The sequence below is a fragment of the Fusarium poae genome, chromosome 4, assembly GCF_019609905.1.
Source record: "Fusarium poae strain DAOMC 252244 chromosome 4, whole genome shotgun sequence".
NCBI classification, from domain to species: Eukaryota; Fungi; Ascomycota; class Sordariomycetes; order Hypocreales; family Nectriaceae; genus Fusarium; species Fusarium poae.
In genome coordinates this window covers 3995841-4008599 of record NC_058402.1, presented here as the reverse complement: position 1 = coordinate 4008599, position 12759 = coordinate 3995841, and the positions used below count along the sequence as shown (strand labels likewise).

General features: G+C 46.4%; 6 protein-coding genes across 6 annotated transcripts; 2 read left to right on the top strand and 4 right to left on the bottom strand.

Moving 5' to 3' along the window:
- Nucleotides 1-525: 525 nt before the first annotated feature.
- On the bottom strand, nucleotides 526-2177 carry FPOAC1_011355 (uncharacterized protein; the record flags this gene model as incomplete). The annotated part of the gene is made up of 3 exons (XM_044855735.1): nucleotides 526-1254; nucleotides 1302-1813; nucleotides 1865-2177. 3 exons carry the CDS (start codon nucleotides 2175-2177, stop codon nucleotides 526-528), a joined length of 1554 nt encoding a protein of 517 aa, XP_044703048.1.
- Nucleotides 2178-2892: 715 nt separating this feature from the next.
- On the top strand, nucleotides 2893-4188 carry FPOAC1_011354 (uncharacterized protein; the record flags this gene model as incomplete). The annotated part of the gene is made up of 1 exon (XM_044855734.1): nucleotides 2893-4188. One exon carries the CDS (start codon nucleotides 2893-2895, stop codon nucleotides 4186-4188), a length of 1296 nt encoding a protein of 431 aa, XP_044703047.1.
- A 127-nt stretch (nucleotides 4189-4315) lies between these two features.
- On the bottom strand, nucleotides 4316-5437 carry FPOAC1_011353 (uncharacterized protein; the record flags this gene model as incomplete). Its single annotated transcript, XM_044855733.1, has 1 exon — nucleotides 4316-5437. One exon carries the CDS (start codon nucleotides 5435-5437, stop codon nucleotides 4316-4318), a length of 1122 nt encoding a protein of 373 aa, XP_044703046.1.
- Nucleotides 5438-6121: 684 nt separating this feature from the next.
- FPOAC1_011352 (uncharacterized protein) lies at nucleotides 6122-6556 on the bottom strand (the record flags this gene model as incomplete). The annotated part of the gene is made up of 1 exon (XM_044855732.1): nucleotides 6122-6556. The coding sequence occupies one exon, from the start codon at nucleotides 6554-6556 to the stop codon at nucleotides 6122-6124; it is 435 nt and encodes a 144-aa protein (XP_044703045.1).
- A 2235-nt stretch (nucleotides 6557-8791) lies between these two features.
- On the top strand, nucleotides 8792-9996 carry FPOAC1_011351 (uncharacterized protein; the record flags this gene model as incomplete). The annotated part of the gene is made up of 2 exons (XM_044855731.1): nucleotides 8792-9386; nucleotides 9434-9996. 2 exons carry the CDS (start codon nucleotides 8792-8794, stop codon nucleotides 9994-9996), a joined length of 1158 nt encoding a protein of 385 aa, XP_044703044.1.
- Nucleotides 9997-10349: 353 nt separating this feature from the next.
- FPOAC1_011350 (uncharacterized protein) lies at nucleotides 10350-11652 on the bottom strand (the record flags this gene model as incomplete). The annotated part of the gene is made up of 3 exons (XM_044855730.1): nucleotides 10350-10489; nucleotides 10538-11356; nucleotides 11403-11652. The coding sequence occupies 3 exons, from the start codon at nucleotides 11650-11652 to the stop codon at nucleotides 10350-10352; spliced, it is 1209 nt and encodes a 402-aa protein (XP_044703043.1).
- Nucleotides 11653-12759: the final 1107 nt, after the last annotated feature.

The following is a 12759-nucleotide window of genomic DNA, read 5'->3' as shown; positions in this document are numbered from 1 at the left end:
CTGTTCCAGTGATGTACTGTTTTTGCCATCGTTTCGATCTTCACAAAGCATAATATCGCTGTACAGAAAAAAGTCATGTCCATCACAAGCTTTGAGCTCATGAAGGTCCATGTCTTCCAAAATCTGCCAGATTCGTCGCCAATTCGTCATACCGAGAGGTGCGCCAACTTGACCATGGTCCCAAAGTTTAAGCGAATAATCATGACTCTCACTGTATATCAGCCTCTGGAATTTAACAGGACGAGCTATGATCTTCCGGACTATCCATGATGCATTGATATCCAAGCTTTAGCTAGGGTACAATATTGCATCGTCAGTCTTGTTGCGAAGATTGTTTAAAAATCATGCATTTATATATCTATACTTAAAGTAGAAATTCTTGATCGATCTAGGTAGATGTAAACCATATTATTCTAGTAATTATCCAACCACACCCCAGTTCCTCACCAAATTTCATTATTCAGTATGTCTCAAGCACAATGTTTCGATCTTTTGACGGTCATGAAAACATGGCAGGAGCCCACTCTACCTTGAAACCCAATACTGACGAGCCTTGTAGAAAACCAGACCCAAGACCCAGATGGCAATAATAACTAGGGCCTGCACTGGCGCAAAGATAGCGCCTCTAACAACGACGAATCCGCTAACAATGACAAAGACAATAGGGTTGATGGAAAAGGTCTTGTATGGACGCTCCAGGTCAGGCTCGCGATAACGGAGAATAATTGCTCCGAGAACGGTGAGGAAGAAGAAAGAGTATTCACCAAGACCATTGAGAGTCAAGAGTGCTCTAAAACTGCCAAAGAGGATGTAGAAGCTGGCAAGAATAACTGAAAGGATAACGGCGTTGATCGGCGCATCACCCGAATCTTTGGCTGGCTCATCAGATGCAGCAGTTTCTGCTTCGGCGGGTTTTAGGCCGACCCTTCCAACGATGGTGAAAAGACTCGGTATCCAGTCCTTTCTCGCTGCAGCAACGCACATTCGACTCGCGACGAAGGAGTTGCCAAGCAGAGAGCCTGCAACGACTAAACAAATGAGAATGGCGGTAACAATACCAAAGCCTTGGCCCAAAAGTCGTGTTATGGCCGTCACTGCTACGCTATCTGTCGTGCTGACGACGTTCCATGGCAGAAGAACGTAGTAACCAGCGTTGGCAGCCAGGAAGCAGATAATGGCTGTTGGAATGGAAGTATTGATAGCAAGAGGAAGTTGCTTGGCGGGTTGCGAGAGCTCAGCAGATACATAAATAGCCTAACAGAATTAGCAGATGGATTTGTGAGGAGGGCATCAAAACTCACCTTGTCCCAACCTGAGTACGCCCACAAAGCTGCATACAAGGCCGCAGAGTAATGGCCAAAGATCTCCCACTGGCTAAGCTTACCCCAATCCGTGTCCGGTCCATTAGGATTGTATGTGTCACGATACTTGAACCACGATTTCTTGTACCAATCACCTCCACCAACTTCCTTACTGGGATGCGCAACGTGAACGCCTACTACAGCAAGAGCAGCGACTACCACAACAATGATACTTAGAAATTTGAGGACAACAAAAAAGCCATTGAGACGCGTGCTGGCTTTTGTGCTGATGGAGTTTGCAACGCTCATAACAACTAGCACAAGGATAGAAAGAAGCTTATGCTCTAGTCGGTCGTCTTCGTTAATGACGCCTGCAGCTGAGTAAGCGCTCTCGACAAAGACGATACTGAGAATTGCGAGAGTCGCGGGCATGACGGCGACGATCCATGTCCAGGCTGCTAGGAAGCCCCATATCTCACCGTAGATATGTTGAAGATATGGCTGGACTCCGCCTGTATCACGTTAGATTATATGACTACTGTAGCAAGTAACAAATGTCTGACCTTCACCTGGGATAGCGGTACCGAGCTCAGCAAACGTGGTGGCTCCAGTCCAAGCCAAGATACCTCCGATGAGCCAAATCGCCAGAGCGATACCGGGTGATGGAACATTTGTGTCGATTGAGCCAGGAGACGTGAAAACACCACTTCCGATGACAATGCTTACGACGATACCAAAGGCTTCAGCAGCGCCGAGGTTACGAGTAAAGGTTCCTCGGGTCTGAGTATCTCGCGACGCGTCGGTTGAGACATTCTCGTCACGATCCGAGAGGAGAGGTTGTTGAACAGCGACATCCTCAGATTGGTCTGGAGGCATTTTTGGAGTTGATATCTCTGATGAGAGATTATCAGCCAGGATTTGGAGATGTTGAAACAAGGTAGGTAGATTGGAGTGGTCTGTACGATGGAGTCATCAACTAACGTTATCTACTAAGGTCGCCTGTTACCAGGGTAGTTGCGTGACAACACGGTTAATCGTCGGTAGACTATGACGTGACGGCATCTTCCAACGATATAGCAACAACGAGCCCAAACGGTGATCTTTGATATTGTCTTATACTCTTCTTTATACACGATTCATTCTCCTTGGGTCTATTACTCCGTTGTAATCATCAGCAATTGTTTATCTTGTTGGAGAAATTGTTCTTATGTCGATCTCTCTTAGTACTGGATATGAAACAATGACACTTGCCCTTTGTAATTAATAATAAACATGATCCCTGTTCCCGAACTCCTGACACCATATTGCAAGTCGATCTTGCACAGACATTTAAACCCATTGGGCTATTTTCCAAAACATTTTAACCTTGTATTGAAACCGTTTATCTAGAAACTGGGATAATCCACCAATCAAAATAGACTTGGTAGCATGCTTATTTAACTTAAGGCCATCGGCTAAGAGGTACATAACAAGCATAAACACCTTATTAAGTAGACTGTAACCCTCTAATCCCAAGTGGTGTTGTCATTCATTTCTATTCTTTCATTCTTTTCGTCAAATACATTCGTTTATACCGACTCCGTTCGCTACAATGGGCCTCATCAACATCAACACAGTCATCGGTCTCCTTGCCGTCGGGGCCAATGCTCTCCCACAGAGTATTCCATCATCTTCTGCCCCGGCGGCAGAAGCGGAGGCATCTTATACTGCAAACCCAAATGTTGGCCCAGGAGGCAACAACTTCAAAGACTCAGCCCACTTCCGAGTCTACGCGGGATCTGCCGAAGCGACCGACAAGGCCTTGAAGATGCTTGAAGGCGCATTCGACTGCTTCGTTGGAACACTCAAGTGGCGCTCTTCTGGACTCTCTTTCAACGACCAAACCGATAGCGGACCTTTGCACAAGACCAATATTTACACAGTCGGAACTCTCAACGGAGCGGCTGGTGTGATGCACTCTGACGCCGAGAGCGGATCAGCTTGGTTGGAGGTTGTTGACGAGTATCTTGCTGTTCCAGGCGTAACAGTTCACGAATACGGCCATGGACTTCATTACCATCAGCAGTCCTGGGTCGATCAAGCGAATACGGGTGCATGGTGGGAGACTTTGGCCAACTGGGCTGCTGACACGTATAAAACCTCGGATATATGCGCCAGTGCCCGCAAAGCTCATAACCAAGACACTTATCCTACCGAGATAGAGCTCAAGAAGCTTCTCGGAGATTCTCACCAGGTCATTGTCGATGGAACTCCGGAGACCGGCAACTACTATCAAGCATGGCCTTTCCTGGCTTACTTGACCAACAACCCTGATGACTTTGCTGGTTTGGGTCAAGACACTGTTCGTCAGTTGCAAATTCAGTATGAAAAGGGAAGCAACGAAACTCCTCTCCATACATTGGGCCGTGTATCTACAAACGCCACTGTTGGCGATCTTGTTGGTCGATACTGGGCGCGCATGGCTTATGTCGACATTGGCCACTCTTCCGCTCAAGAAGTCTTTTTCCAGCAACGTGCAGAGATCGACTTTGCCCATGTCGAACCTTCTGGTGATGGCTACAAACCTACAGCGGACCGCGCTCCTCGATACATGGGAGCCAACATCATTCCTCTACAAGTTACTGGTAACCAGATTGGTGTCAAGGTCACATCGGATGGCGAGTTTGTGGCGACTGTGGCTATTTACCGTGAGGGTGGGGAGACTTCTTATACCACTCTCGTTAATGGTGCTGCAACTGTTAGTGTCCAGGCTGGAGACGATGTCAGTGTTGTTGTTGCGAATGCCCCAGCCAAGCCTATCATGTACAATGGCTTCGAGTTGACTCCTGAGGTGTCTGAGGGGCTGGATTACACTCTAAGTCTCACCGGTGCGACTCCTCAAGTTTAGAAACAAAGGTAACTTCTCTTCTTGTGCATATAATTAGTCTCTAGTAAAATAAGACCAAGTAGACATACAACAGTTTTCCCCTATCTCAATCCTCCTAGCAACATCACCTGGTCTAGTTATTGACACATCATAACTTTGCTAACCGCCTCTCGAGCCGACTTAACACTAAAGAGCTCGCAGTACTGCTCCAGACGCAGTCTTCAAACTCTTTTGCTGCCTCCCGTGCTTGATGCAAAATCTCCTGCTTTACATCATCCAAGATCTCTTGTCTCTTGCGCGCCATTTCAATGTCCTCGTTGATGCTCAAAATCCATCCTGACATCGGCCTGTATATCCATCCGGTACTCTCATGGTATCCACACGCCACCGCAATAGACCCTCCTATCATGATGCAATTAAAAATCCTTTGTTTACTCATCAACCGCACAGGCAATCTCGCGATTCCGGGGGGAATATCCGAGAGGTTGATGGTTTGGTGGAAGATACGTTCTTCATCATCTTCCTCAGATGTGTCTTTGTTTTCCGGGACTTCAGGCCCAACAGCTTGATCAGATAGCTCGTGTCTCTCCATGTCAGATTGCCGACTTTGGTGTTCTGGATTGACATGACAAAAGGCGGTGATCCAGCCAGTCACCAAGTGATCGTCTTCGCCATTTGGGGGTGTTCTCCTAACCATGGCCCCGATAAACTCGTGCGCTGCTGGGCTATCTGGTTCACGAGCAGCATATTGCAGAAGGCTCAAAACGGGCCGTATTTTCTTGATAAAGAATTGCACTTCTTCACCCTCGTCCTTGAAGTATTTTAACTTACTGAGGAGGTTAGCCCAATCTAGAACCGATCCAGAGAGGGTCACTACAGGAATGCCACCCTTTTTGAAGCGACAGTCGCCGAGAAACTTCTCTTTGAGCTCTCCACCGAGGAGCATAACACACGCAGCGGTAATATCTTCTGGATACGTCGTGCTAAAGTCTGGTATCAAGGAACTCGTATGTTCATTTGATAAGCATTTCCTGTTGACGAAATACTTCATTTCCTCAGCCAAGGTAGAGGGGATCCGAAAGTCTTTCTCGCTTAAGGTTGGAATGTCGAACTTGGCCTCCAACAAACACTCATCTGTGAGAGGGAGAGTGTAACGTCCGATGTTCTGGAGGATGGCCAGCCAGACATCATCGGGACGGATGATCAGGTGCTTGCCTTCGTTGTATGCACGACAGGCTGACCAGACAAGACCATTTTCTGAACCCGTCATGGTCGTTTTGTCTGGTGCGCTGACGCAGAGGCTGGTCTGCACACAACATGATCGGCGAAAGACACATGGGGAGGTCCCTCGAAGGATGTCTTCTTGGGTTTTGGCGTATTTAAAAGGCCAGGCCGGGGGTTGCGATGAAGTTGACATTGTTGCTAGGCGTTTTGGTTTTATTGATGTTTGTGATTCAACCTGACAGGAACACCAAGTAATATATTTTTCTTTTCGCCAGATTGCTAGGCCATTGGGATTCATTTATATTCTAAATACGACAAAGTCAATAAAATAAAACGCCATATTACCCAAACTCTCCATATTTATCTTTTGATTAACCTTTGTCAGAAACACCGTGTATAAGTCACTGAAGTCTGTGGAAGTCACCATATTCTCCAGTGAAAATTTAAAATGTCCATATAACGTGACGTTCTTCAAAACCTTCTTCAAGCAGAAAACCTTGGTGCTACACTGACTCACCTTGTAAGCGGAGAAGCTTACTGATAGTTGGAACAGCCTATTGATCGCTTCTGAGGCTCAGCCCCAAAATTTCACTCAAGGTCAAACACAATGTCAAACTTTCTACGGTGATTCTCAAACTCACAGTCTTCTGTCCGTTGTTATGTCAAGAATGAGTCTTTAATTTGCTAAGCTAAAGAATCTCAGTTTGACCAAAGTTTCTGACTCGGCCCTCTATCCAATGATAATATCAAGCTCAAGGTTGTTACCCTCCTTAACTTTGTAATTGGTCGAAATGTTCCTGCGATCAATGTTGAGAATCGTCTGTTCAGTACGCTGAGACTCGCGAGATCGGGTACGGTCTGATGGATTGCCGTAGTATTCAGGCAGAGCCTTGACACATGTGATGTCGTCACCCAGACCGGTCACTGTATCAACCCAGGGCTTGTAGTTGTGAACACCCAGGGCGACAAAGAAGGCCTCTTTGTTCTGCTCAGTCTTGAAGCGCAGCATACCAGAGGTACCGCTGCTACCCATGGTGAGAGTCAGGACGCCGTTCTGCTCGGTCCACTGACTGCCGTTTCCATAGTGCCAGCACGCTTTCTCAACGATGTGAAAAAAAGCATTGGGGTTAGTTTGGAAGACACGGACTTTGATGGTGTAGGACATTCTAAATATGTTAATGGAGACTTAGAGAAGGGAGAAAGAGTGCACTGACTTGCAAGATGAGAGTCTTCAAGTTGAGTGTGTTTGAGTTTAGGTTGAAGTTGTTGAGGTTGTGAGGTGAGGATGAGGATGAGGATGAGGAAAGATGAAGTTAGCTGGGGAGAGGTCGCCTTTTATGTCCATTGGCATCAATCAAGAGCCAAGTAACCTCTCCTTCCACTCGGCCTTGAGATGCTCCGACTTGCACGACTTCATGTTTTTGTTTTCTTGCGGTGAAGGCATACTTTGATGATCAGCCGCATGGGCCGTGTCTCACATTCTGCCTCTGCAATGCAGACCGGTGATTAGTCTGGTGATCTACTGGTTATATGGTAATATACGAAGCTATACAGTGGTAAATGTAACATCATGAAGGGTGGTACATCAGATGCAGACGATAAAATATGGCTGGGTGTGTCTTTGAGCACTGTGTAATCTTGTAAACCGTACAGAATCAACCCGTTCGCTTTCCTAGTTACTCATGAACAACACCAAAAGCATCCACATAACCGTGCCCCGATCCCACAAAACGTTGCTGTTCGATAGTAACCTGCCAATAGAAAGATTCCCTAACTACAGGATGTGTAAGACAGCAACCTATTCTAAAATTTTGCGGAGTAGAGTCTGGTCACCAACTGTGTCTGATATATCAGAGGATGAAGCCGCGGATCCAAGTTGCCAGTCTTGGTTGCCATCCAGATCGTGGAGTTGCTTCTCTGTATGTACGTCCCTAGAAAGAGCAGCACAATACCATTTCACCCTGTTTTAGGAGTTCTTCACGTCACGAATGCAGGAATCGGGCGCTCATTCCCTCATAATTAGGTCAGACACAGGTTATTGCGAGTACTCTGATCAAGGTCATAAAATCATAGGTCTCAGCCAGCCACGTAAAACTTTGTAGTTCTCAACATTCTCAATCCAATATTGATCCAAACTAGTAACAGATTTACATTCAGCTCCCATTAATCTCTTGATCGACATGCATTGTTTCCCAGATCGTTGCAAAATGTCTCGAATCCCCTCAGCATCAATATGCGCCTCGTCAGAACAAGAATCGCTCTAGTAGAATTCAACACCTGGGTAGCAGAAAGGTTGACCTTCTGGGTCTTGGTGTACAAAAATAAATAGTCCAAGAGGTCCGGCCTAAGTAGCATAAGCTGACCTGCTAATTTCGTCCCTCATGCTTCTAGCGGCCAATTCTTCCGACACCCTGAGGCACGGCCCGCGCCTAAGCTTGAACCTATGCCCATTGCTTCCATGGTATTCCTTCGCAAGGTCCAATTGGAATGTTCCTGCATGCAAGTTGTGCAATTGATTGGCCTTGATTAAACATTTTGATGTCATGGAGAGACATCGGTTATGGTCGGTCAATGCCATCTCAGTCGATGTAACCATGACTGCATAATGTCTCGGAGACATAACTCATAAGGACGGATGATCTTGTTAGACCTTGAAGGAAACAGAAATACAACTGCCGTATTCTAATCAAAGGCCGAAATCTCTTTACGTTGTTTTCACTTCGATTTGGAATGAGAGAACAACGACACGAAAAATTGGTGTTGCATTGGACTTTTCTATAGCGGTTCCGATATCCGGAGTATATATACGCTTTCGTAGCCTTCGGATTATATCTGTACAAAAAGACGTATGTTTCGAGACACTAACTAGATAGTTTGACGTGTATTTACTACCTCTACCCACACTTCAATTCCACGATTTGAAGGGAGACGTAGAAGGCTTGGAAGATATCACCAAAATTCAATCGAATGCAAAGCATTAAAACTGAGTACCACCGGACTCAATAACGTTGAGAGGCAATAGGTAAACGGATTATCAAAAGACCTGACAACGTTGGTCAATCCTGAAACTCCCGATTTCTTGGCATTTGGCCGATATTTCTTACCAACTTCAACACCACAAGCCAAATACGGTAATTACTATTTTCTACTTTTGGATAAAATGCTTACAAGTTACCAAAATCTCAACACATACACAACGATAGGCTGAGGATTCTGCGATTACATCACAATCTCACTAGACGTTAACTTACAAATCCATGATTAGAAATCACGATTGCACCATAACAGCATTCTATCACCACTCTTGGACTATATATAATAGCCAACTACGAGCATGACTTACAAGTGAGAAACAATATCATCAGTTAATCAAAAGAAACACATCAAGTGAAACATCATTATGGCTCCCATTCGTACCGCTATCGTCGGCCTCTCATCTTCCGCAAAGACAAGCTGGGCCTCAAGAGCGCATCTCCCTTACCTCCTCTCTCCCCTCGGCCGTTCAAAATACCAAATCGTCGCTCTTCAAAATAGTAGCGTTGAAGCGGCCCAGAATGCAATCGCACACTACAATCTCCCTTCCGACACAAAAGCTTACGGTACATCCGAAGACCTTGCAGCAGACAAAGACGTCGATCTCGTGGTCGTAGCCACACGAGTCGACGTTCATCACTCAAACGCTCTCCCTAACGTAAAAGCTGGAAAGACGGTTTTCGTCGAGTGGCCTTTGGCACAGGATGTTGAGCATGCGAAGGAACTTGTAGATGCGGCCAAGGAGACCAACGTCAAGACTCTTGTTGGCCTTCAGGGCCGGTTGTCACCACCTGTTGTCAAGATCCGGGGGCTACTGAGCGAGGGACGCATTGGAAAGGTTCTTAGCAGTGAGCTTCATGCTTCTGGTGGAACGAACGACAGAGAGATTTTGCCTTCGACATTGCAGTACTTTACTCAGCGTTCTATTGGTGGGAATGACTTTACCATCGGGTTGGCACACAGTAAGCTATTTTTCGGATGACAATATGACCTGAGCTAATAGTTTTAGTATTCGATTCGTTCCAGTCCATTCTCGGGGACGTCACAAATATTAAAAGCCGTCTTCACTCGCAGAGACCCAACGTCCGAATTCGTGATGCTACAACCAACGAGATTATCGACAGAGTTACAAGTGATGTCCCAGATATCACCTTCGCCGCAGGAACCCTTCAAGAATCCCAAACCGTCCAGAAAGACGCCGCTGTATCCATTCGCTTCCGCCGTGGCCAACCTTTCCCTGGTGAACCGCCTCTGGTCATCACCATCAACGGCGAAAAAGGCGAGATCAGACTCCGAAGCTTTGGAGGTACTGCTCTAAATGCAGGAGGGTATTCCAAACCTGTCACCATCGAAATTCACGATTTTGAGACAGACACAGTCGAGGAAGTTGAGTGGAAGTGGCAAGAATGGCAGGAAGAAAATGATATTCCGATTATCGGGAGGAGTATTGCAGCGATTTATGAACAATTTGCTAACGGTGAAGAGAAGGGATTGGTTTCGTTTGAGGAGGCTTTCAAGAGACATGAACAGCTCGACGGAATGCTGAAACAGTGGGATGCTGACAAGTCTTGATGATATAAGTTTGAAGCTTCAAAGTTGAGTAGTCCAAGATAGGACAGAAACAAAGGGTATACCTAAACCTCTTCCTCCTCTATATATAGAGTACACGCATCCTACAAGAGGTTATGGTGAAACATGGGTACTGCACAGCGAGTTTTTGAGAAGGCCGGTTCACGATAGTACATTCACAAGTATCACAGATTTCTGTCCAACTTTTTCCTTTCCAGAAGATATTCTTCAAAACATGTATTATCGTCGATAACAAGTCCGTAACTCATAATGCTTTATGTACCATAATTAAGTATCCATACTCCAATATTAATATCCCCAGCATAGGCTTCTCTTTTTCTCGGCTTTTGTCAAGTCTATTGATCAAATTCACCAGCGTAGAGCATCTCACCACGCTTTTCGTTCATGATCTCCCACAGATCCCGCTCCTGGAGTTCAGCCTCTCGCTTGGGCAATCCAGCGAGCTCAACAGCCTGTGTCTCTCTCTCAAGTTGGACTGGAACAATTAGTATAATATTCGCTCAAATGGGTCATGAAAACCTACCATGCAAAAAGACAGCAGCCCTCTTACCACTGAAGAGGGCATGGGGAACATTAGTAGTGTTGTCAGTGTTGGCATCACCAATGGCGTAGATACCAGGGACGTTGGTGATCAAACCAGCACTACCGTTGGCTTGAAGTCGTCCACCGTAGAGTGTAACACCAGCCTTCTCTCCGACGTCGGAGCGTTGCTCATCAGGGAAGCTTGTCAAGAACGCGGCGCGCTCAACGGGCTTACCCTCTGTGAACTCAACGCTGAAAAGATCAAACTCGGGAACAGAAGGAAGGCTGGGGTCAGCGTCGTGTGTGTCACCGTTCTTGAGACGCTTGACCTCTGAGATGGTTCTGTTGTCAACTGTAACGTTGTGCAGCTTCAGGTACTCCCTCCACTGAGGAAGATCCTGGTCTGCGAGGGCTTGTGTAGTCTTGTTGTCGGTTCCGTTGACAAAGGCGTACACGTTAGAGTTGAGTGTGGCCATCTCTCTAACAAGGCCGGCGACCTTGTTCAGAGGTGCGATGAGACCGAGGGGCTGGTCTGCGTGCTCGTGACCGTCACACCAGGGACACCAAAAGATGCCCTTGCCCCAGTTCTCAGCAATACCGGGTGTGTCAGGGAGAAGGTCCTTGATACCAGTTGCGAGAACAACCTTGCGGGCTGTGATTTTCTTGGTGGGCTGACCGGGGTAGTCAACTGAGAGGGAAAAGGAAGTGTAGTCGCCCTTTTGGCTCTTGATGTCTGTGACGGTGGCATTCTCCATCTTGACAGTGTCGTAGTAGGAGAGCAATCTTCTTGCCTCATAGCGGTAGTATGCAGGTTGAACGCCTGTCTTGTTAGTTTGGATCTTATTGAGATTGTGCATGTTACTCACCGTCAAAGCCGATAACATCGTGCATGTGTCGAGTAGGTCCATTTCGGTACAGTCCATTGTCAAGAAGGAGGACATTTCTGCGTACACGAGCAAGACCACTCAATGCAGACAGACCAGCGGGACCACCACCAATGACGACGGCATCGTAGTCGGTCTTGGGTAGCTCTGGGACTTTTGAGTCTTTGGCAATGGCAGCAGCATTGCCGAGGGTGAGAAGCGCTGAAAGCGAAAGAGTTTGGAAGAAGCGCATTGTGAAGGATGAAGTAATTGATGCTGTGATGTGCTGTGCTGGATATTCCGATGAGGTGAGAGTAGGATAGAGAAGTAGTATATATATATGTATAGAAAACAAAAGCTCGTATGTCTAATTGAGCTGATTCAGGTCATGTTATTCCATCTCTCACACAATCTCTCATTACGGCAGTTGTAAGTTACGATCGCCAATGCAACCAAGCGGGGATGGGACGGGCCTCTTAGCTGAACAGGGCCCTTGTATGCCGTGTCTCACTCTCAGCTTGTTCGTACGGCAGTAGTCTAGCCGTATGTGATAGTGGGTGACAGTGGGTAGCTCCGTTGTCCAACGCCATCTTTTCCCTGCAAGATGTGATTGCTGGGGGGTTCACGCAATGTTACATCCATCTCCATCTGTCCTTCCTCTTCATCAAGATGGGAGATGATATGGGATGAGATGGGATGGAGGAGCGGGAAACCCGAGATCTCTGCTTTGCGCTAGATAAAGTAAAGTAAAAGTCAATGCACTCTCAAAACTCTGTAATGAGAGAAAAGGGAGCCTCATTTTCGTCTAAACTTGACTAGAGTTGAACACTGCATCGATAGCGCTGACAGGGCTTGACTGCATATGGTACTCGGACCTTTTTGACCCAGTTGCTCTGCAGACCGAGTGCGAGGTATTTGAATCAACCAAGACATTTTACGCTAGAAAACTACAAAAGTCAAGATACGATCGACACTTTTTCGTCTTGGCTTCTTTGATCCATGCAACGTTGATCTTTTGACCAGTCAACCTGACGGAAGAGAATGAGAATATGGAATGTATTGTCCAAATAGCGAATAGTTCATATCGTTTTATTTCGATATTATAGTTCAATGAATGAGACTAATTGATTTGTACTTGTTTCGAAACCCTACAAAGTACCGTGATGGTTGCTGGTGGAATCCAAATACCAGTAGTAGTATCACAGTCTTGCTGCAACAGCACAAACCATCGTCAGATAGAAGCCACTCGGGCAATGAAATGTTCCACCGGTTCCGACTTGGCATTTCTATAGAAACTGTTTCCAGGGCCTCATTCACGTCCCAAGTAACCATTGAGACAATACGCTCATCACTAGAGTTA